Source organism: Aythya ferina, assembly GCF_964211825.1.
Source record: "Aythya ferina genome assembly, chromosome: 1".
In the NCBI taxonomy this organism is placed as follows: Eukaryota; Metazoa; Chordata; class Aves; order Anseriformes; family Anatidae; genus Aythya; species Aythya ferina.
Window position 1 is genome coordinate 110802655 of NC_140296.1, and position 23623 is coordinate 110826277.

General features: G+C 45.2%; 1 protein-coding gene and 1 long non-coding RNA gene across 10 annotated transcripts in view; one reads left to right on the forward strand and one right to left on the reverse strand.

Moving 5' to 3' along the window:
* Positions 1–5985, reverse strand: part of LOC311432139 — a 30005-nt gene extending 24020 nt beyond the window's left edge. The window contains exons 1-2 of the long non-coding RNA XR_014689840.1: positions 4869–5985; positions 3954–4121 (exon numbers count right to left, since the gene is read on the reverse strand). This is a non-coding gene — a long non-coding RNA (uncharacterized lncRNA). The remainder of the gene's footprint in view (positions 1–3953; positions 4122–4868) is intronic.
* Positions 5986–6296: 311 nt separating this feature from the next.
* Positions 6297–23623, forward strand: part of POU2F1 (POU class 2 homeobox 1) — a 117316-nt gene continuing 99989 nt past the window's right edge. For 8 of the 9 annotated variants that reach the window (XM_084510411.1, XM_084510413.1, XM_084510418.1 and 5 more), the window contains exon 1: positions 6297–6402. In XM_084510411.1, the coding sequence (XP_084366537.1) occupies positions 6339–6402 (64 nt within the window). In that variant the 5' untranslated portion in view covers positions 6297–6338. Of the gene's footprint in view, positions 6403–9721; positions 9745–23623 lie in introns of those variants that run through there. The other variant, XM_084510415.1, reaches the window with a different exon arrangement.

The window sequence follows — 23623 nt, forward strand, 5'->3', positions numbered from 1 at the left end:
TTCAGCAAAGTAGTGTTTTGGGGGGTCCCCGTACAGCTTTATTTAAGATCAAAGGGTATGCGTTGTGGGGGAGAAATACCTCCAGACAGACTTTTACTCAAAAAATTTGTTCAGACTGAGGCATTGTGAAAAACGCCCGATGTATTGCCACGGGGTAAGACTGCCTTGTCACTCTATAGCAAGCCCTGTCTCGCCTATATGGAGCAGCAGTTTTAGTTCAAAGGGGTCTAGGTCCATTCTCTTTCTCCATATACGTGAAATGGGACCAGAGCGGAGCGTGGCAGCCTTTTAACAGTGCCCCACAGCACTGCGAGAGTTCAGACTAGAGAGTGAAGGACACCGTGTCCAATTGAAATTACAGAGGAATTTGGGGTAGGCAGAATATAATTACACAATTGGAATTTAAACTGTGAAATTAAAAGGAAATATTCAAGGATGAAGGGGCAGAGAGAATCCCTAATCTCCAGCCAGGCTAGGCTGTGTGCCAGAAAAGTCCTTTCTGAAGAGGGAATAAGCAAAGCGCCTGCCCTGGAAGAAAGGGAGGTAGAGAATAAAGACAATGTTTTCAAAAGCACCCCAACTCCAGCTGTGTGTTTGTCTCGCGGGCTGTGTCTATTCGACAGAAAACCTTGTGGTTGCTAAAAGGTGTCAGATGCATCCCTCTTGGACCCCTCTTCGCTGAGGTCAAAACCAATTTGGTTCCTCGTGTAAGCAGCACCAAAGCATTCCCGAGGGCTGCAGCAGAAAGTGCGCTCTGGGGCTGGCTGGAACAAGTGCAGCCAGCACTTGTTTCTCTATTTCACAGAGATGCAAAGCACAATTTGTCCTGTTACTGTAAAAGTCGGTCAAAAAAAAATTCACTTTGGAGTTTGAGAAAGCAGGCATTCTTTAATTGCGCCGCTGGACGCACAGGGCTTCACTATACCTAGGGTGCGGGTGGAATTGTTCAAGCTACAGGGATTATATACAATCAAACCATACATATTCATTGGGTTTCCAAGAAATAATTCACTTGTTCTCACTATTTCCTGAAACTCATTAAAGTATGTAAATATCCCTGAGTATTCACATTTGTTTCTAATGGTGGTCTTTCGGGGTCTTCCGGTGGTGTGGTTGTCAATGGCCAACTCAGGCATGCATACTAAGCTAAGTCATTTACACGTCCAAGGGCATATGCATACCATGAGTTCCTCACCTGATCTTTTCAGAGGCATCCTCCAGGCCTGGGTCACCATTTACATACACAAAGTTTCTAAACTTCCCTCCATCTCACTTAACACAGTAAAGGTTTGGCCTATCTGTTCATAAAACATTTCAGATTTTGGCCCTATTATTCTATCAGGGAGAGAACCATACCTCCTTCTGGCATGGTATCACTTCTATATGGGGTCTGCCAGGCTGCAGCCCCACTAATATATCGCCGTGATCTCTGAGCACTTCCCAAGGATTAATTAAAAACTTGAAAAATTTTCAAGTGTTCCTTCGCAGTGAGATGGGAGGCAGAGAAAAGCGACAAAAAGCGTGGCAGTTTTGAGCGGCAGCTTGGATCAGGCAAATGGAAATCCCACTCCCCAGGAGCTCCGAATCAAGCTGCAAGACCCCAACCCTGTCCCTCTGTGGGCGGAGGGACAGGTTGTGGATCTCAGCGAGCTGAACAGGGTCCTTTCATCACTGCAGAGCAGGGAGAGATGGGGGCTCCTCTTGCACTGCCCTGCCACACAGGTGGCTGAGGACACACTCCTGGATCCCCTGCCCTGGTTTAGCATTGATAAAAAGGCACGGCGACAACTTCCTGAACCTTCTGAGTCAGTGATTTGTAAGATATAAATGATGGAAACTGGAAGGCGCTCAGAGGCTGCATTGATGACAGACACTGAAATGTATAAAAAAAATCAAGCTAGAGAAAGTAAATGCAGCCAAAGCAGCAGAGGGGGAGAAACGGATTGAAAAACCCACATGAAAAGATAAGTGTCCTCCTAGTGATTACCTCTCCCTTTCCTGAGGATGTGTGAAGGTTCTGAGTTATGTTTTTTCTTTTTTTTTTTTATATGAAAATGAAAACCATGTTTCTTTTTGTCTGTGCCCCAGTTCTTATCTCCAGAAAAGCAGTTAGCTAGCACCTGGGAGGGGTAGAGGTTTATGAGATAGCACAACTTCTCTGCTGGTTTCATTAGCTGGGAGGTTCACAGGACCAGCCACAGCTCTCAGCAATGAGAGATTCAGAGTCATCCTTTCTCCAATCCAGAGGCAACAAAAGAGGGACAGAAACAGAGCTAGAAAGCAGTTTGCTCCGAGGAAGCCTGAGGAGTGTGCAGGGGAAAATGAGAGCCTGCACGTGCAACGGACAGTCCACACCCCTTTGCTGCTCTTGATGCTCATCACACAGGAGCGGGCAGCGACTGATGGGACTGTCACCTCTGTGCTGAGAAACAGGATGGGGATAGGGAGCAACACATGGGAGAAAGGCCAACAGCTCTGTGGTGGAAGGACTGGACTGCACAGCCTCAGTGCACCTTGGCCGAGGTCCCAGTCCCACCAGTGTCTGTGCTGTGACTGCGGAGGAACTGAGCGTGATGTGATCTCCACATTCTCCACTTCAACTAAGGAGCTACTGCTCCTATTTTTCCCTCATTCTCTGCTTGCCATCTCTCCAAATTGCAAGCTTTTGGAGACACAGGCTTCCTTTTTTTGTTTGTCTCTGCATTGTGTTAAAAGTGAGACTGTGTCCTCTGTAACTGCAACAGAGACTGCAGCAGAGAGGATGTCAGCTCTCTGTAAGGATGTGTATTACACATGAAAAGCAGTAAACAGAGGCATGCAGACAGGTTTAACTGAAGGTGATACAATCAGAGCCGTCTAGAAGCAAGAGGAATGGGGAGGTTTGGGGTAGGTGTGCTTGAACACACGTGGGGCAAAGATAGGCTGTTTTAAGGCATAGGACTCTGCTGCAGTGTAGAGAAGGAACATGGAGAGCATAAGAGAAAGCTGCAGCCAACATCATTCTAGAAACTGAAGCACCCTGAGAAAGAGCGAAATCTGACGTGAAGAAAAAATGATGGAGAGAAGGGACATTGTGTGAGAAACGCAGCGTCAGGGATTCAGATTGGAGTGGCGTAGTGGAGCTGGAGCAGAGCAGATAAGTTTGTTCTTAATTTCTCTGTGCATTAGAGCTGTGTGGTGAAAAGGCTCCTTTCCTTCCCGGTCTGCTTTCTGCTTAAATAATAGAATTCTTTTGTCCCTGTCTTCCCACCTTAAACTGTCTTTCTTTTGTCCCCTGCATCCACACCTTAATACAAAAACATATATTTTTGTCTCTGAAACAGTACTGAATTAATTCTGGCAGGAGATTTGAAATTGGGGAGGCAATATAGCCATCGTGGAAAATCTGGGGTTATAGGCACAAGTAGAGGAGGCCAAGGAGGGCTATGAATTAGGAGATATCTGAATCAAAATCAAAACAACAGACACTGATTTATTGCTGGGGTTTAAAAGATCCCGAAATACTATTTCTTCCCTTTGCAGGTGTATTAATTTTGAACTCTGTATTGTTTTTCACTGCCAGGAAGTATTTCTAAAGCAAAATCCCTGAAGGAAATCATTTTTACGGAGCAGACAACTCCAGTCAGAGAACAGAAACGGGGTGTCCTGCAAGATGCGCACCGCTTCGGGCCCTGCTTCAGCAAAGCATGTTAGCATGTGCATAACTGCAGCCTCACTGTCTGTGGCCAGATGACTCCAAGTTTTGCACTTCAGCCTTTCTGTGAAATGAATCTGGGGTGCTCAGCTTCTCATAGGAGTAAGCTTCATATCATTTTTGTGTCTAGCTGTCTCAAACGTTTCCAGCAATCTGCTCATGAATAAGCCACCGGTCAGGCATTATGTGGCAAATACCGTCTGTAGAAATCACAAGCTCTTTGCAGATAACTCACAATTCAAATAGAGGTAAAATTTACCTGACTGATTATTCATCATAGATGACTTGTCAGCTTTCTTCAATATACAGCCACAGGGACGTATGACATGTTGGGGAAGGCATCAGGTAGAGAGATGCATTTGAACCAAACTGGAGAGGATGCAGACAGAGACCCGGAGCAACTTTCACACGGGGAGGGTGAGCAGACCTGTGGCCAAATAGAAGGAAGTTCTCCTTAGAGCCAATTAGAAAACACAGAGCAGGTTAGCAGCTACTGGAAAAACCAGTAACTATTTGTTTTCAGACAGCATTTTTTTCAGTGGCTGTGGGTTCTAGCTCAGCATGCAGAAGCTGCGGGAGGGCAAGGACTAAACCAGGTGTACTGGGAGCAAATGCTCCCTGAAGAGAAGCTCCTGCAGGTGACTTGGAAGCAGCGTGTGGGACTGAGACGAGTCTGTGGGTGAGATGGGAAGATACGGGAGAATGTGGCGTAGGCAGGATTAGAGCTGTGCAGAGCCTTAATCTAGCCGGCCCTTTCTCTGCACCTTTATCTGTCACGGTGCAGCCACTGTGTGCTGCAGCGCTGGTATAACCTGGCCATAAAACTGGATTAACTGGCCCAGGAGGATCATGGCTGAGCAGAAGAGGGGCATGACAATATGCCTTTGTTTACATTTTCACTCCTGTGAGTTAAGCATAGATCTTCTGCATGACAAAGTGCTTAATTACCGGTAGGGAATATCATCTAATGAATGTGCAAGTGTAGAATTACAGCGTTAGGGCATGGGTTTTGCTGTTTCATAGCACAGTCCATTTCCATTCCTGCTTTCAGCAGTATGGAGGTGTTATTTTATAATAGAAACAAACAAACAAACAAACAAAAAATAAAACAAAATGAAAACCAGAAAAAGTATTGCCAGAGGAGCTTCATTTGAAATGAAAATGCCAAGATTACTTCTTTGATTTGGCTCTCCCAGAGAAACCCTGCTGTGTCCCTCCCTCAGCCTTTCCTTTTTGGCTCTTCCCTGCAATGAAAAATTCCAGCAACTGCTTCTGATACAGCTCATAATTTCTTCAGCAACAGCCTGCAAGAATGAATTCTTGCTGGTTTATCTTATTCCATGACGTTTTGAGCCTCAGAAGAAAATTCAGCTTGGACTCTGACCCGGTGAAGTTAATGACCCTCGGAAAACGTTAAGACCCAGTCCTCAATGAACAAGATCGCACCTTCTGTTTGCTCTTCTTATGAATGCACGTTGCAAAGCTTGGCGATAGCATATATTTGGTGCAATGTTAAGGCTAGGAACATTAGCAAGTTTTATTTTTCCTCTGCCAAATCTGTCAAGAGCCAGCAAAGTTCTGTCACTCTGCCTGCTTGGCTTATTGCTGTTGGGATTTGGAAATTCTGAATCTAAACCTGATTTGCTTTGAGGGTCTCTCTAGCCTCTTGTTATTTATGCTTCGTAAATGATGGGGGCACGAAGCCTGATTCCTTTTTCCTTTGGATTTAGGGAAATTTGAGGTGGAAGAGGGCAAAATGTTCATTGGTGAAAGATGCCCTATGAGCGTGGCAGTGCACACGCCATGAGGTGCGTTGTGAGGGGTTCCTTGAAGAGGAGACGGGTTTCCTTGTGTAATTGCTCTTTTCTGACGGAGCAACAGACTGCCACTCACACGCAGGACCGACGGCCGTTATTTCATTTTCCTTGTATTCAGTTCCTTTTTATTCATAGGGGATTAATTTCGCCAGGAGCTCGGGGCGCACCTGTCTCACGGAGGCGGTTTCTCTAATTTCCACCCCGCCACCTGCACAGACAGGTCTTTCGGAAACGCCTCCTCAGCCTACAACCTTTATTCCACGGAGCTTTTATTCCGAGCCTCCCGCACTTCGTCCCGACGCCGGGCTAACCGCCCCCTGGGGCGGCAGAACGGGAGGGAACGGCTCCCGCCGGCCGTTAACGGGCGGCAGCCCGGGGTGGGCAGGGGAGGGGAGAGCGAGCAGGTCAACCCGTCCCCCGGGAGGGCCGCCAGGTCAACCCATTCGCGGCAGCACAAGGCGGGGGGGGGGGCTGAGAGGCGGTTCGCGCCTTAACGACGCCGGGGCCGGAGGTGAAGGGAGAGCGGCTGCGCGGGGGCGCGCATGGAGGGGGGGTGAGGCGAGACGGAGCGCCGCGCGCACGCGCAGAGGAACAGGAGCGAGGGGGAGAGAGGGAGGGAGGGAGGGGGGCCGGGGGGAGCTCGGCTCGCGCAGGCGCAGAGCGAGGCGGCGGCGCCGCGGCTCGGCGGCTGCGCAGTGGGGGCGCGGAGGGGAGGAGGGGAAGGGAGCGGAGGGGGGGGGCGGCGCGCGGCGGGGGGAGGGGAGGGGAGGAGGGCGGGGGGCGGGGGAGGGCCCGGCGGGCGGCCGATTTTGGTTAAAATATTCAAAATGGCGGACGGAGGAGCAGCGAGTCAAGATGAGAGTTCGGCGGCGGCGGTGGCGGCAGCGGCAGGTAATCATTACTGCGTTTTACATATTCATATTCATACTCGCACACGCGGCCCCCCCGCCGCCCGCCCGCCCCGCTTAGCATAATTTATTAGTACTCCGGATTATTATAATTAACGGCGCAGGAGGGAGCGGGAGGGGGGGCGCGGGGGGGAGAAGGAAAGCAGCCTCCCCGTGCGGGCAGGCACACACACACACACACACACACACACGCGTACACACACACACACACGCGCGTACACACACCCGGGCACACACGCACACGCCGCCCGCCTGCCTCCATCCCTCCCTTCTCCTGCCTCCCTCGCACCCAGCCGGGCTCGCACGGCCGGGGCAGCGGGGACACGGGGGGCGGCGGCGCCGCCGGTGGGGTCGGGGAAGGGGGGGGGGGGGCAGCCGGGAGGAGGAGGAGGAGGAGGAGGAGGAGGGAGGAAGGCCGGGGGGGGGGTGTCCCCGCTCCCCTAACCCGCCTGGGTTCCCAAAACCCCTCTGGGTTCCCCCAGCCCGCCTGGGTTCCCCCCCCTTTTCCCCGCACGCCCCCCCCAAAAGCCGCTCGGCCGCCGGAGCCCCGAGCGGGGCAGGAGCAGCGCGGGGGGGGCCGGGGGCGCTGGGCCCCGGGGGGGCTGGCGGAGGGAGCAGGGCCGGGAGAGCCCCCCCCGACCCCAGCCCCCCCCCGCCGGCCGGGGTGATTTCCCCGGGGCCTGCAGGCGGGGGGTGGTTGGGTGCGGATGGCCTCGAGGAGGGGGGAGGGCGACGGCGTGCTTCGCCTTTATTATTATTTTTTTTTATATATATTATTATTTAAAGCCGCCCCCCCCGCCCCCAAAGGGCAGGCTGGGCGCGGGGTGGCTGCTCGTTTTGGGGTGGGGGCGGTGCGCGGAGTTCCGCCGTGCCCCCCCCCTCCCCAGCCGCTCTTTACCCCATTTCTCCTCTTCTCCCCGACCCCCCCGCACCCCTTCCTTCCCCCTGCTTTCCCCCTTTTTCCCCCTTCTTGCCCCATTTTCCCCCTTCCCCACCCTGCGTGGTGCCGGCAGCCGCGGTGGGCTGGCGCTGGGGGTGCGGGTCCCGGCTCCCCCCCCCTTCCCCTTCCCCTTCTCATTTGAATAATGTCTAATTCGGGGAGGTTTATATTATTGAAATGGCCGCCCGGCTTTCCCCGCCTCTCATGTTTAGTAATTCAGACCTTTAATAACAGCCACTCAGAGCCCAACGCCGTGTTTATATTTTACATTCGCCCCATGTGCTTTTGTGGTTCAATATGATTCTTCTTTCTCGCTCTCTCGCTTTTTAAAAATTTTCTTGGCAACCCACAGGGCCCCGAGATCAAACCCAGGCTGTGCGAGGAGAGGAGGGGGGAGAGCTAGGCCCTGGCTCCTCTGGCAGGCGCCTAGGCCTCACTCTCTGCTGCTTGATTTATTTACTAATAACCAAAATGACCCCCCCCCCCCCCCCCCCCCCATCTCCTCTCCACCCCTGCCAGCAAAAACAAAACCCTCCTGGGGCTCGAGCAGCATCAGATCTGCTCATAGATTCTCAAACACTCATGTCTTTTAAATAAGAAGCTTATTTTTAATTTATAGCAACTCAAGACTGTAAAGCTGTGCCTTTCATATCTGCTTTTCAGAGGCTTGGGCATTTTTGGTCCCTTTGTCCTTGATTCTTTTCCTTAAAGGAGAGTTGCTTCTAATTTACGTTTCCTGGCACTGAGGGAGCTGTGGAAGACACACTCAAAATCTAAACAGCTTTTTTCCTCCTCCCTCTGAGCACAAACAGAACTGAATACATTGGGGATAATCTTATTCACCTTTTTGCTTAGTGTGGATTCAGTTTAACAGTGCTGTGTGTCAGATGCTTTTGTCGCTGGTTGTATCTCTGACTGCTCTGGTTGGTTGTTTCTTTTTTTTTCTTTTTTTTTTTTTTTTTTTTTCCCCCATTTAGATTTGGCTTTCAAGACAGAAGATGCTACTAGGCAGTACAGGGTCTAGAAAGGAAGATAAGTTTGCTGTGATTGTGCCCTAAGACCACCAAGTGAAAATTGAAATTAATCCTCTTAACACTGAATTACTTCAGATAATTTAAACCAGACATTAGGCTACTTAGAAAACAAATGGGCTACTTTATTAGGAAGAAGCAGTAATTATTTATGCAGGTATGGGTTTCAGATTTAAAAAAAAAAAAAAAAAAAAAAAAAGGGGGGGGGGTTCGTTCATGACTATTGTTTACACCCCATGGAGAAAAAGACCCAGCAGCAGGGTTCTTCAAAGTAACTGTGCCAGATTAGCATGTAAACATTTCAGAAGCATGCCCAGGAAGAGTTCACGTACAAATGCAGGCAGTGTGTTTTGCAGTCTGGTACTAAATTTAATTTGTATCAAAATGCTAAGCTGCAGCTAATGAAAAGCGTTTTGGTTTCAAAAAATAATAGCTCAGATTATTTATCCTTTTTTCTTCACCCTTGGTGAAGACAGGCCTTGAATACTACAGGAAAAAAAAAATTGCGGAAGCAGTAATGAGACTGTTCAGGTGACTGACTGTTTCACAGACCAAGAGCACAAGGCTGGCTGGACAAAAAGCAGTAATATGATTTCATGCCTTAAATAGCATATGTTTTTGCACTCGCTTCACAAGATGTGGTCAAGCCGATGATGTCATTGGCCAGAGGACAAGGTGCAGTTAATTTGATTTATTGACCTGGGGTGAGGTGTAGCACTGAAACCTTCTCATAGGGAAACCATTTATCTGAGGACAATTTCCTTTATAGCAGCAATTTAACCACTGCTGAGACTGTAGATATTTTATCCAGGATGATAAAAATGTACATTGCATCTTGCAAACAAAATTTCTTTGTCCCTGACGTTTTAGTAATTTTTATAGAACAGAACACTGGACAGTGGCCTTGCGCAGTCTTACAGCTGAGCTGGGGTTTATGGCTCCAAATTTAGTTACTTACATGCCAAAATACAAATGCTTTTCTCTCCAACATGTATTTGTGTGCCTGTGTCGTAGCTTAAAATTTGACTGGAACATCCCAGTTGATGCGGATAGCAGTGTCTTCAGCAGGGAAGCCTATAGGCAGCGTGCTACTGAGAAGTCCCTTTTCTCAAACCCTGGCCTCATCTTTGCTTGTTGGAAGGTACTACGGCCAGTGTTGGGGTACTGCTCCTCAGCCTTAAACGAGGACTTCTATGATACTTTCCTGCTGATGGGTGTTGGATTTTAAGCTGCTTCTTGGGTCTTCTCTGTCACGAGAATAAAGGAAACATGTCTCTTCTTCCCTCTGGACTACCTGGCTGTGGTGAGGGTGGAGGGTCGCACTGCTGGTTTAGTGCTTCCTAATTATTGCAAGGTGAGCATGTTCTGGTACTCTGGCTGTCTTTTAAGCTTTTATTTTATTAGAGACAGAAGGAAGAAGGCTTGTCCCCCACATTAAGCAGTTTTACTGTCTGATTGCCTCTGCTTACTTATTCAGGTGGTTCTGCCTCTTTGTTTTCCCCTCAAAACTGACCACGACCGACCAGTCTAGCAGCTGGTTGGAAAAAAAGGTTAATCTGTGTCAGTAGCCATGCTGCCACATGAAGAGCAGAACTGGGAAGATGTGTGGATGTGTGTCAGTGTGGTAACCCCTTCGGCTGCTGGAGCTAGAGCTTAACTCCTCCCTTCCGAGAGGGAAGAGGAGAGAACCTGAGCTTCCCACCCTGTCATCTCGAGGGGAAATCTCAGTTTTGCTGTCACTAGCAATTTCTCAGAGATTACCCTGCAGTAATAATTCAAGCAAATAAGTGTTACACTGACTTCCTGATGTTGAACGCGGATAGCTTCTGAATGCTTGTCTTAGCGAGTAATGGTGATGATGTCTGGAGCTGCCTCAGTTGACGGGATCAGTGAGGTAACCATCAGCTCCGTCTGTCCATTCGGCCTGTGAAGCACCAGCGTATTCTCTGTTAGGAGCCTCTTGGGCTGTGTGAGGAACTGTTGTTCCCACTTGTGGTCAATCCGAATAATACCCAGAAAAAAAGATCCTGACTGCTACTGTCACTTAAATAATTATTGTCAAAGTTTAATAGTAAATCCCACATTTAAAGCAGCCCGTTTTTGCTGTTTTCGTTCTGTTCAAATATGCAAAGATGCATAGAACATCCTGTCCAGAATGCTGTTGATTGATCTGCCATCCAGCCTCTTTCTTTTACACAGTGTTTCTTTTCCAGACATGTTTTTTTTTTCTCTCCCAGTTCTCTGGAAAATTCACGTTACTTGTTTGTACTATAAAATAATGTATTCATTTGCCTTCCTCAAATTTTGGAGTTCGAGACTTCCAAAAAATTGCAGCGTTTTTAATGTGTACATCTAGTCAGCTTATTTTTGTACGTTTTTTTTCCCCCAGCAATACTCTCAGTTCCCCTCAAAGTGTTGTTGCCAATGAGACAATCTTGATATCGATGTTTTATACAGCTGACAATTAGGCAGCTACTTACAGTTATGGCTTTATTATTTTTATCTTGAGAGAATCAGTGGCAGTTCTGGCGAATGACTGCTTCATGACACATTTTCAATCTCTGTGACAAAGTTGTTGTCAAAAGAAGGGGTTGAATAAAATTAAGCATGACTTCAAATGTGATATGCGTGGTTTGGGTGCTTAAGCTAGTACGTGAATGAGAGACCAGCTCATGTTGCTGGATAGACTTACAGTGCTGGCTGGCTGCTGCTGCAGAGATTTGCTTCTCTGTTGACAAATTTTCCCACCCCTTTTCCTTTTGTGCTGCATTGCAATACAGGCGAGTTAAGCGTGGGTTTCGCTGGACTGAGTGTGGGAGGGTTGATAAAATTAAGGGAAGATACTGGTCTTGGTTAGTGTATATTGAGCAATTGCTCTTTTTTGATTGAAATTGTTTGACAATTGTTAACTGAGGAAAAAAATATGCACATAACTACGTTTTCTTTTCTGTGGTTCTTTGCGTTAAATTTCATGAGTTTTATGAATTGACCCTTGCGTTGCTTCACGCGTGCTTATTTTTATCCCCAGAAGTAGAAATAATTCCTTACAATTTCAGTGTTATTCCTTTCTCTAGCTTCTTATTCCACAACTGCCTAGCAAATACCTGCTGTTGTTGTTAACATAACTGTGTCAGAAACTGACCTCTCTGGTGCATTGCAAAGTCTTTGCAAAAGGGTTTTTTATTAGACTGCTACTGGCTAATTGAATCAGTTTAGGGTTAATAAACAGCGCAGCTGAGTGATGAGGTGGTGGTTCGGTATAGAGGTTTTAGTGGGTTCCAATCCCGAGTTTGCCACCAGCTTTGCTTGCTTTGCAGTCCTGGGCTAAATCCGTGTAATGGGAATGATAGCGAACGTTTTCACAGGGGTGTTACCAGGGGAATAATTAGCTAATGTTTTATAGCGCTTCCGAGGATAAGAGGGCTGGGATTCTCCTGTTTGTGCGTGTGATTGTGTGAGCTCGTGCCCAGGTTAAACTTTGCTCAGGATGTTTCGGTGCTGACGCGTTTGTGTCCCCTCATTGGCGGTGGAGGCCTCCTGTTGTAAAGGCACAGATTACTGTCAGTTCTAACTACACCGTGATGTGGATCTGCTGTAGGGTATGCGGTTCGGTGACAATTTAAATCAGCCTGAGTCTGGCCTCCTCTCCCTGTGTGTTCCTGCCCCCTTCTCTGCGCTGGTGCAGATGCTTGCCTGATTCCTTTGCTGAGCGAGTTCGGGGAATTAAATTGGCAGAAAACAAGCCTTGCCAAAAATAATGAATAGGTTTTTTGTTGGTTTAGCTCTCTGAACTGGCTTACAATGCGATTAGACAAATAGCAGGGCCAATGAAGGAAGGGGACAAGAAGCACATGTGTTGACTCGAGTCTTCTCGTAATTTCATTCTATCTGATGGCTTTCCCGTTGGCAGAAACGGAGAGTCGTGCTCTCAGCAACATGATCGTACCACTTATTTGGCGCCGGTCCTGGCACCTACTGATTTCCAGGATGCTCAAATTTAACTTGCTAACCTGGTGGAAAACTAGCCCGAGATAATTTTAGATCTCTGCTTTTGTGAGTTGAAATAAGCTCAACAAACACCTGAAGCTGCATTAGGACCAGTGCAGGAGGGAGGGTGGGTGAGCCATGTGGGTGAAAGTGGAGGAAGAAGGGGAAAGAAGGAAGAGGATCGAAGTTTCCTCTTTTCAGAAACAGCAGCGAGCATTTTGGTTAGCTTAGTTGTATAGCTTCACCTTTAGGTTGACATAAACCACTGCGAAACTTCGGCTGATGAGCTCAAGGTGATCTCCAGCGGTGCTGACCCAAGGGAAGCGATGGGCTGTATGGCCACGGGTGCTGTGCAGCACCTCTTATTCTAGGAGTGGGCTGTATAGAGATGTCCGAAGCTGGTGATGAAACTGCACTTAGGCAAGAGTGGCTTAGAGACCAACAGATGCTGACAATTTGGCGTGGTTTATGCAGGCGCAGGTGTGATTGCATTAATGGTAGTCATGGCAGAAACACTCAAATAAAAATTGTGAACGAGACCTCAGAGTAGCTCCTGTTGTTTTAGTGCTGCTTGCAGTGAGACACCCCTAAAAAGACCGTGGCTCAAAAGGACATACTAACAAAGGTACCTAGGAAGTTACACACACTATTACTTTTGCTAAATTTCCGACTGATATCCCTGCTTCAGCCATTTAACATGATCAGTGTGAGACATGATCTTTCCTATAAATTATGGCATTGTGACAACAAACCTTTTGCTCATCATCCTTTTTTTTTTTTTTTTTTTTTTCCCCTTCCCAGAAATTAGATTTGGCTGTATAGAAATGAAGTAGCATATGGCAATCTCTGTAAAATGACAGTGTTTGACGCTGTATGACATGGCACAAAGTTTTGGAAAATGAAGACATGAATAGCTAAATTACTAAAACAGTAAATATTGTAGAAGACTTTAAAAAAATATATATATATGCACAAAAACCTGTTGAATGATGGTGGAGAGATATAGCTTGTTTCTTTTTTCCCCTTCTCCTTTTCTTTAAGGCACAAGGGCTGTTAGGAAGCCACCATGCTTTTTGCAGTAAGCTCCTTCGCTGTTTGTTCTCTTTGTCCTTCTGATGATTCAGTTTTATTTGAAAAATACCATGTGACTTAGTAATTTGTGCCTGACCATACCAGTGTGAAGTTGTAGCTTTATACTGCTTGGATATAGCCCAAGGGGAGGAGTATACAGTGAATAAAGGTAGAAATGACTCAGACATTTGATGAATCACTCATTTCTATATTATTAGTTAATATGGTCTACTGAATGAGAAATGTGCTTTAAGTTTCTTTCAGGAATCCTGTTGCAAAGATGCCTTTCTATTTATCCATAATTCTGTTTCTTACCTGCTGATCTTTAGTACAGCAGGTTCTCTCTTCTATTTGAATTTTCAAAGATGGGTTTAAACAGGTAATTGAATTTGATTATTTCAAAGGCTGCAGAGATATAGCAATGCCAGGAAATGCTGCCCCCCTCTCTCCCAACCCACGTGAGCGTTTCCCACCCTGTCCTGCAGTACACACATCCACACACCCACGCTTGTAGATGCTTTAGAAAATGTATGGGAAAGCTTGGGCTGCGGACAGTTTCTTCTAGTCCTAATTGTAGCAGGAAAGTCATTATTGCTTCTGACTGTTAGAGTTTGCTGTTCCCTTGCGTCTGTTGATGGGGCTGCCCGTGTGGGTGCTGTCTGATCTGTTTGGGTTAAAATTAGCTGGGTTAACAGGGACCGTGGTCGAAGCCGCCTGGAGTCACCCAGATAATTCTGATTGAGATCTGTGAGTGAGGGATTGGCTGAGTTGCTTTGTCATCATACCTGGGGGTACAGTTCATGTTACACTTAATCCAATTTAAGGGTGGGTTGCTGCCAAAAAGAAGTGGGAACAGAGGCAGGAAGAGTAGTGGGCTGTCACTTTTTGGCCTATTGTTTGTTGCAGTAAAGCCTATGCAAAACTGGCCGAAATGGGATGGGATCATGGGGAGAAACTGGCGGTAGAGGGGATAAGGGAGCAATAACTTTCCATTTGTAATGTTTGAGTGAGTGAGGGTATCTGTTCCAAGGGCTGGAAGTATGTGGCTTTCCAATGGTACTTTTTAATTGACCTTACATTGATCTGAACTACAGAACGTAAATTATGAGTGCGTCCAATATTTCGAGCAAAAGGTGGGGCTTACTAGTTTCCCTTACACAGGCTTTGTCATAAGGTTATCTTTACTTGCTGTTCCACTTCAGTCAGAGTGTAGTTTAGGAAAGCTTTTGGCAACAAAGCTGGTTGAACGTGGCACCTCAGGAGTACCTTTCAGATCAGCTGAGAACTCACTCTTTTGTATATTTGCTTAGTCCAGGTCTAGCAGCTTCTGATTTCAAATCAGTCGCACATGGCGAGTTGCTCTAATCACATCATTGCTAACCTTTATCCAACTATTATTTTACTGCTACTCTTTGGTTAGGCTGGATGTGCCACAGTAAGGAAGAAGCCTTCAGCTGCCAGGGTGCACCACTTCCTACCAGATTTAGCCAAGCACTGCCCTCAAAGACTGGTGAAGTAGCGGCAGTTGTAGGGCAAACTTCTGTGACTTATCAAGAGGAGACATCCACTGGAAAAGCGTAAACTAGAAACCTTATAATTTTCCAATGTTATCTTTACTCAGTTTTGAAAATAAATATGGATTTCCTAAGGCTACAGAGTTGTGTTTTTTTTTGTTTTTTTTGTTTTTTTTCATGCATCTCAGTTTTAAACTGATTTCAAACCTCAGCTGCTTACACATTTGTCTGTGCATGGTACTACAAAGGAGGGCTAAGCAGACAGTTGCATGTTGTTCTTCACCTCTGGCTCAGGCAAGCACAGAGCTGCGAATTCTTGGCATTTGGGACCATAACCAAAAGCACTATCCCTGTGCTTGCCCTGCTTTTACACCCGTACCTGGGTGTCTGCTGTTGACTGTTGTTGGAGGGTCAGGTAGATCTTCAGTCCATGGTGATTTTGGTATTTTCTTCTTTCAAACAAATAGAAGGCTCTTCCCTACTAACTCTCAGTCCATTTTAGGCTTTATAGGTGGTTCTCTTTCCTATCCTGAAGTGCTCATCAGCATCAGAAAAGAGTTCCAGAAAGATGATGTTCCGTGCATGCTTTGCATGTTTCCAGCTCTGAAACAATCTGGTGGTTGCCCCTAGGTCTTTCTTACTAATTGCTTGCATGGGAACCAGAGAACTGGAATCTCTTTTTGCTGTCCCATACTTTGTGAAGATACGGGGAAGATAAGAGGGTGGGTGTTAAACATTCAGCCTTTGTTACTACTGCACAGAAAGGATCCTCAGCTGAGCAGATGTTCAGCTTCATGAGACCCACTGAGGATGTAGAGCATCTTCTAGAGGTATCCTGTGGGCAGAGACTGCAGAATTTTGGAATTTGTTTTACTCGGAGATTGCTTCTTTTCTCATTATAGCAGGAGACAATGGCATTGTACAGAATATCTCAGTTTTGAGAGGTAGAAATGCTGTGCTCTATCATGATAGGATTTAATTTGTTTGGGAACCTACTTGCAGCACAGTTGCACCTTTTATGGTTCTGTTCTGTGGTGCAGCAGGGACTCGCTCAAAATCTGCTGAGGACTGACTAAAGCCCACTGTCACAAAACTTCCAGAGAATGCGACAGAGCTGTGCCTGTGCTGAAAACTACTTTGTTAATATTGTTTCCAAGGTAGTTAAAATAGAAAATGGATCCAGGAACGTTTTGTAACAGTTTTTAACAACATCCATAGCAAATATAACTATATACTTTGCTGTTAATAAATAGCATTGAATTTGAATGCTTATCATTTTTCTATGTTTTTAGATGATGAACTCTGCAGCAGTAGAAAGGATTTGCAGTGTGGAAGTTTGAATAAAGGGTTGAAGGGTTATTTTGCATCTTAAAGCTGCTAGAGCTTTTCAACTTGGTTTGCTGGAGAGAAAGGAGGGACAGGTAGAGTTTCTTCACATTGTGGTGTCTCTGTCAGGATTGCAGGTGTTGTGGGCATCTCTAAAGATCTTAAAAATAAATAAATGAGTACTGTTAAAGGAAGCACCAACTGGTAAGTGAATAATATGAGGAAAAAATACCACATACAGAAACGTGCCAGCAGTTCTGTCTCATTCTCCATATGTAGGGTTAATGTAAGCAAAGGTAAGGCTTGACAGAAGGGGTAAACCACATTCCACAAGCTCATTTAAAAGTTGCATAAAAAGCTCTCTGAAGTCTTGAGACAATCTGTAATTTTCTGTGTGCGTTCAGAGAAGACACGTTTGTTTTTAGTTGCTCAAGGGATCACTTAATCTGTCAATCTCTCAAAAAGCAAAATTAACTGCGGGCAGAGTGGTATCTTTTCATTATTTACTGAGGTGGTGATTTCATATGGTGTGGGGCTAAGCTCGAAACGATCTATTTACAAATAAGGAAGGGAATGTCGCTGCTATGTGTCGTGTAAAGCACAGACACTTCAAGAAATTTAGAATTACAGAGAAACTGAGAAATCTGAATGCATTTCTGGCATAACTTGCTTGAGGTTTTATCAACTTAGTAGCTTCTTGCAGTTTTCCAAGGTTGTGGCAGTTGTATTAACTGTACTTGGTGCATTAGGACTTGCGCCTATGTACACCAGTGATTATCACCAGTGGCAGCATCTCTTCATAAGGCTTTTAAAAACACTTGGAAGGCACCTTCGTTTCTTTGCTCATTTCTGTGCTGGACAGTTTTTGTGTAATATACAGTCAAGTGTGGGCAGTTGTTTCCTGAGCACGCTTGGTGCTGTGGACGGGTAGTTAAACCAGGGGTCTTCCTGCTGCGCTCGTTCTGGTAGCGGCCATCATTCTTGGTTATGTGTGATTGTATTAGCAGAACATGAAGATAAACACGTGGGATACAGCTGCCTGCTAATCATCTGCTTCTGAAAGTCCTTGCTTTGTTTGCATTCCCTGCTGTCTCTAATGCTCATTTGTTGAGACGAGCTTTATAAAGAGCGGGGACTGCAGAAGCAGATTACTTCGGTACTTCTTGTCCTTTGCTTTGGGTGTCATCAATGTGCTTGATAGCAAGAGAGGAAGGGTCCAACAAAGCATGAAGCCAGGACAGAAACGTGGTGCTGTTGTTTAGTTGGTAACCTGGACAGTCTTGTTTTCTTAAAGCTGACAATAAACATCAGAGCATACTGAAACGGTGCCGACAGGTTGACTAATTACATACGGTTGTGTGGAAGTGTTGTTGGGTCCGGCAGAAATTTATAGATTGCTCTTTAAGAACCATTGAGGTAGCAAATAAATGTACTTTGTACTTTGCTATATAGTGCGGTCTGTTCGTTAAAATTCCTTCTGAAACGATTGCTTTGATGCTAATCAACTCTCCTCAAGGTTGAGCTACAAAACGTTGTACATGGTATTGCTGACCTGAGTATGTGATGTTAAAGCTCCTAGTTTTTTATTCAGTGGGTTATTACGAAGAAGTTAATGTGCTGTTCTAATGCTGAAAAGATTTATTTTAATAAATGCCACAACTGATGCTGCAATCTCAAATATTTGTGCCTCTAATACTTAACCGTAAGTCAGAAAGCTAAGCGTGACCTGATAAATGGTTATATTGACTGCCTAGCTTTTTTGGGAAAGATTTAATTTCTGAAGCTTTTACATTTGTTTGCAAACGGTGGCGAGCTGGGTATGGCAGCCATTCCTCATGGAAAAGGGCTGTTCAGAGTAAAGGGGTGAAGTTTTTATTTGCAAGACGACTGCTCTGTGGCTGCTCGTAGAAGCCTGCGGATTTGATGCACTGCATTTAGTGAGTGCATGAACAACACCCAACTGGTGTTTGAAGGCTCTGCTGGGGCAGCCCTTAAACAAAGGAGCTGTGGGCTCCCTGCCTTAGATTTTTTTTTTTTTTTTTTCCCTTGGAGTCTTTCTTTACCCCGTGTTTCCTATTGGAACAGAGGTTTGTTGTATATGCCTGCAGACACGTGTGTAAGGGAGGAAAGCTCAAATAGAAAAACTGCTCCGCGCTGGAAAAAACGATGAGCGCTGCGGAAGAAACCCATCAGTTTTTCAATTAGACCCTTTTCATCACGTGTATACTTTACCGGGCCTCTTCATATGTGCCCGAGCATTTAAAAGGTCTCACGCCAGGTGAACGAGACATGAGATATTGAAAAGGCCATTTGCTTGCAGCAATATCTGATTGCCTGCGCTGCTGAATCGCCGCGTGTTGGAGGAAGCGCGTTGCTTTGTGGCAGCCCAGGTGCTCCTGGTTTCTGCAGGGGAGGCAGGACCAGGCTGGAGACTGGCCAGTTGCCATGGCAACTAGTGTGATGTCATGAATTCAGAGCGGTGACTTCACTACGGTTGGCTTTATCTTCATCCCCAGCTTCATCGCTGGGCGATGCTCCGGCTGGGCTATTAAATGGTAATGGCCGCTAACGTCATCCAGGCCGCTCCAATTAAACCTGATCGCTGCTTACCCCCAAGTCTGGGAAACTGACAGCTTGCATTTGTGTTTTTCTCATTTTTCTCGATTCCTTTAGCTCTGTTAGCCTGAAAAGTTTGCTGATGTGTTAGGAATGAAGAGGAGAATCAAGCCTTTAAAACCTGAAAACGCAACGTAGCAGTGGCTTGTTGTCTCTTCTCCCCGAAGACTTTGTTCGGTTCTGTCTTGCCTTTCTTTGTCCTGTTCTTTTCCGAAGCAGGTGAAGTATTTTCCTAGTCTCGTTTCAAGGATTTGTTGACCTGCAAATTGCACCAGGAAACTTCCTGCCCATCAGCCTTTGGAAATGGTCAGCTGCTTTCTGCTCTGTGAGCACTCCCATTTATCACTGGGCTGCGCACCTCCATTTCCCAGGTAGCAGGGCTGGCTGCTCGCTGCCTGCTCTCGCCCATCCTCCATTGCTTTCTGAGAGCCGAAGGAGTATTTAGCATTTTTCCTGTATTTGTGAAGAGAGATGATTTCCACGTTTAGCCCCAATAAAATGTGAATAAAAACATGGAGCTTAACTAGGTGCATTTATTTTGTTGACATAACTGTGTATCTGTTTAGAGCTGGCTTAATGGCTTAACTCAAAGGTTGCCTGAGACTTCGAGGCCATCTGACTTCTTACATTATCAGTGAATAGCACAAAGCGTGTTGGAGTGGCATGCCAGGTATTTTTATTTTTTCTACAGCCTCTTTGCATTGGCAAGGAAAAGATTCTTCACCTTTGGCTTAGTTTGACAAAGGTGGGTTTCTGTGTATAGATAGGGCCCGAGTTTGTTGTTATTAGAAAGGCTTTCAGCACTTGTAACAGCAGAAAATGTAGGATGTGTGGATTTCTTCTTGTGGCTTACTACTGCAGTTATTTGCATTAAATTGTATTGAGCATATATCCATTTAGGTGAGGTTAGAATTAAATGACCTCTTCACATTTTTCTTCCTCTGAAGAAAGATGGAGACTTGAAACACATCCACTAGCAAATGGGAGGATGTCACGGACAGCCTGTAAGGAAGATGAAAAACATATCAGCAAAATTAAAGTTGCAGTTGTCTCTGCAGACGAGAAAAAAGATATCCTGTGTAGCCTGTCATTTCTGATGAGCATATCATGGAAGTTGAATTCTGGCGTGCTGCAACTGGAGTTAAAAATGTGATTGAGATGTTTTTGTAATGAGCTCCTAATACAGAGCAGGCAGCAAAATGCAGTTGCAGGTGCTGTTGTTCCCATTATCTAAGTGTAGAGGTCCTGTGCTTGAAGATTTGCTGGTTTATGTTAGTAACAGTTGTGCTTAGTTGCTTTTTTCTTTAATCACCATAAATGTGCTATTGCTAGGATAGCTTGCGTTAAAATCTCTAAATGCTTTTTGAAAAACGCAAACATTTTTATCTTGCTGTAATGCCTGTGCACATGGAGGGTTTTATTAATTTGAGAGTACTGGTATGATTTGATTGCTAAAGCTTTTGGTCTTTAGGCTAGGTTTATATGATTCTCAGAGTAGTGTTTTGTAATTTAGCTGTTATTTTTTTTTTTTCTTTCTATTCATTTCTAAACACTAAACCACTGGAAGGAATACAGCTTCTTAATGACACACTGACGTAACCAACTATACATGAAAAATTGCTAACTCAAAACTCAAACTTTTTAGTCACATGGAGATTAGATCATTCAGTTCCCAGCAGCGTATGCATGAACTAGGGTTACATTTAGAAATAGTATTGTGGCAGTTAAAGCTAGACTGAATAAATACATGGATTTATATTTATGTGTGTGTGGAATTTAAAGCTCTGGACTGCAGGTGTCTTGGCAGTGGAAATTCTTCTGAAGTGAAAGGGGAGTGTAGGAAGTTCTTCTGGCATTCTTGGGAAAAATGATCACCTTAAACTCAAGTCTGGAAAAGGATGACAACTTTGAACAGAAGAAACAAAAATTAGCTTTACTGTGCAAGTCTTTTTACTGTCCTTAATGAACTGGCAGGCTTATGGCCTGTCTGCAATATATAGACCAGAAAAGAACCTGCTGCTGTTTCTTTCAAACTTAATTTCTAAGAGAACAGGATGATAACAGTCATGGTGGGGAGGAAGCAACAACAACCTCCCCTCTGTGTGTGTTTGTTGTTTTTTTTAAAGTATTAAATGAAACAACATAAACTGTTGATGCTTTTTATTTCACTACAAATTATTCTATGAGGGCCAGTTACGTTCTATTTATTTAGAAAATAAGTAAGCTAGTTGGAATGACCTCAGTTCAGTGCTGCTGCTTCTACGTGGAAATACAGTATGGAAATGAAGCAGTACATTAGTACTTATTCACATTAGAGACTTCTACGTGCTGGGCTTATACAGAGTCTAGAATCCACCTTGCAATTTACTGCCAGTGCTGGAATCGCATGAAAGAGTAGTAACGTTGGTGGGAGTATGTCAAAGTAATTAGCTTGCATTTCATGATATGGTGGCTAAAAGTGGCTTGAGTTTGCCTTTGTTCAGGGGTTGGGGCTAATGGTGGCCATTCAGTACTTTTGGCTGCAGCTTTATAGACTTTTTCCCCAGTTCAGCAGCTACAAAAGGATTTGGATGAAAAGAGCTAAGGTGCTTGATGTGTAGGTCACTTGACTTTTTTCACAGCCTAGAACCAAGCGTGGCTCAGAATCGGGCTGTGTGAAAGAGGAGTTACGGGAGGAAAGCAAAGGCTTGACTGAGTGAGGCTGCTAGCTTCTGCAGAAAGGTTAGGAGGCTGCAGGTTTCAGGGAGGTGTTTGGGGACACTGCTTGGTAGAAAGCTGAGCTTCTAAACTTGATCCTGCTCAGGGGTCCTGCCCAACCTATTCACAGGTCCCTCCGTCATGATCCTGCATATCAGGAGATGTTAAGCAACAGTCTTGTGCTGCTTCTGGATGCTATGGACCACATCGCAGGTTGAAAGACACCTCTTTAGAGGTGTCCTGTCCTCTAATAATAAAATCCATCTTTAGAGGACAGGGTTTTATTGGCTTCATAAATTGCTACGTGTCTTGCAAAGACCTATATAGAAAATTCTATATCTCGCCTTATGATGCAGCAAGGGCTTGAAATTTAATGTTTTGCAAGCAATCAAGAGACTCTTCCTCAGTGCAGGGAGGCTGGCCTCGCCGAGGTTTTTCGAAGTTCTCGTGGGTGATTTTTTTTGTAAAACACATGAAGCACTAATTGGGAGCCTTGCAGGAATGTCCATGACGAGCTGGTGAACGGAGGCATGGGATTCTCCCCTGCACCTAGGTCTGTGCCTGAGAGTGCAGTGGGGTGCCGGGGTGACACGGTTATCTCGGCCTCAGCAGGCTGCCTGGCTCGCTCTTTCTGCAGCTCTCATTCAGATTACCCGGCAGCCCTTGTGCTTCGCTATGATCAAACGATACAGCGCTTGCGGAAAAATGTGCTGCTCAAAGCTCTGTGTGGCTCCTGTAGCCAACTTGATCTATACAATGGGAAATAGGAAAGCCTTTTTTATCTGATTAAACAGCCGACTTTGGCATGAAATCTCCTTTTTAATATCAACTTGCTGGAAGTGCTATGACAATAAAAATACTTTTTTTTTCATTGTTGGGAAAGCAAAAAAATAACACTTCCTCATTTCATGTATTACTGCCGGAGTGTTCTTTGACATTCTTTGGGTTTAATCATCAGATGTGATAGCATGGTTGTACTTTCTGACTTGCTATTAACTGCCAGCATCCATGCTACATTGCGGATGCTTTCCTGGTGACCTCAGCTATTGTTTCTTCTTGCTCGCTATATTGATGTTAAATTAATTGATAATGAAATGATACGTGTTTCAGCAGTAATCATTAAATTACAGAGATTGAATCATCAGTTTAGGAAATTGCTGTGCCTGTTTTAACAGCGAAACTCCCCTGTATCCCTGTATTTTTTTTAGTTTTCCGTGTGCACGGTGTGTTTCCAGGAGGAAAAAAAAAAAAGGCATTCTTTTTCAGCAGTTCCTTAATACAGAGCTCATCTGTTCTTTTGACGTTAAGCCATGATTTTTCTGAAACAAACATACCATTAGCAGTTGAAGTACTGTGTTCCCATGCATCTTATTTTGTCCCAAAACACAGTAGAAGGTACTGTATTCAAGGCACAAACCTGAGCAAACAAGCTATTGTAATAACATGCTCAGAAAGAAAGGGTGATGGTTTGCTATAGCCCTTTGGGGATTTCCAGACCGTTACGTAAATGGTCTTAGGACAAATAAAGTTCTGAGTCCAGAACTTCCTTTTAAAAATGAATGTAAATCTTGGGAAATAGCTTGCTAGTTGACACACACATGTGAATGATATTTTAAAAGCAAAAGTATGCATGGTTGACAGGATAAAGTTTGATAAAGCTATCTGTATAAACCTGAAAACATAGGCACAGTTAACTTGCTTGTATTTATTTTAGGAGTTTTGTGTTCCTAACTAATTTGAACATCCTGAGATTCAGCTCCCGAGGTTCCCTCTACAGTCAGAGTAGCTGATGGCTCCAGGCTGTAGCCCTGAAGCAGCACACCCTGTGTATCCAGGTCCTCATGCACAACAGGCACATCAGAACAAACCTCCCATGGTCAGTCTGTAGTCTGGTGATGGCCTCACATAAGGTGACTCTGTTTAATGATGTCAGGTGATCCAATTTTTTAAAAAACACAATTTGCTGTAAAATGTAGGCTGCCTCTGTAGTAAATGGAGAGAAGGAAAGGTTAATTTTAGTAA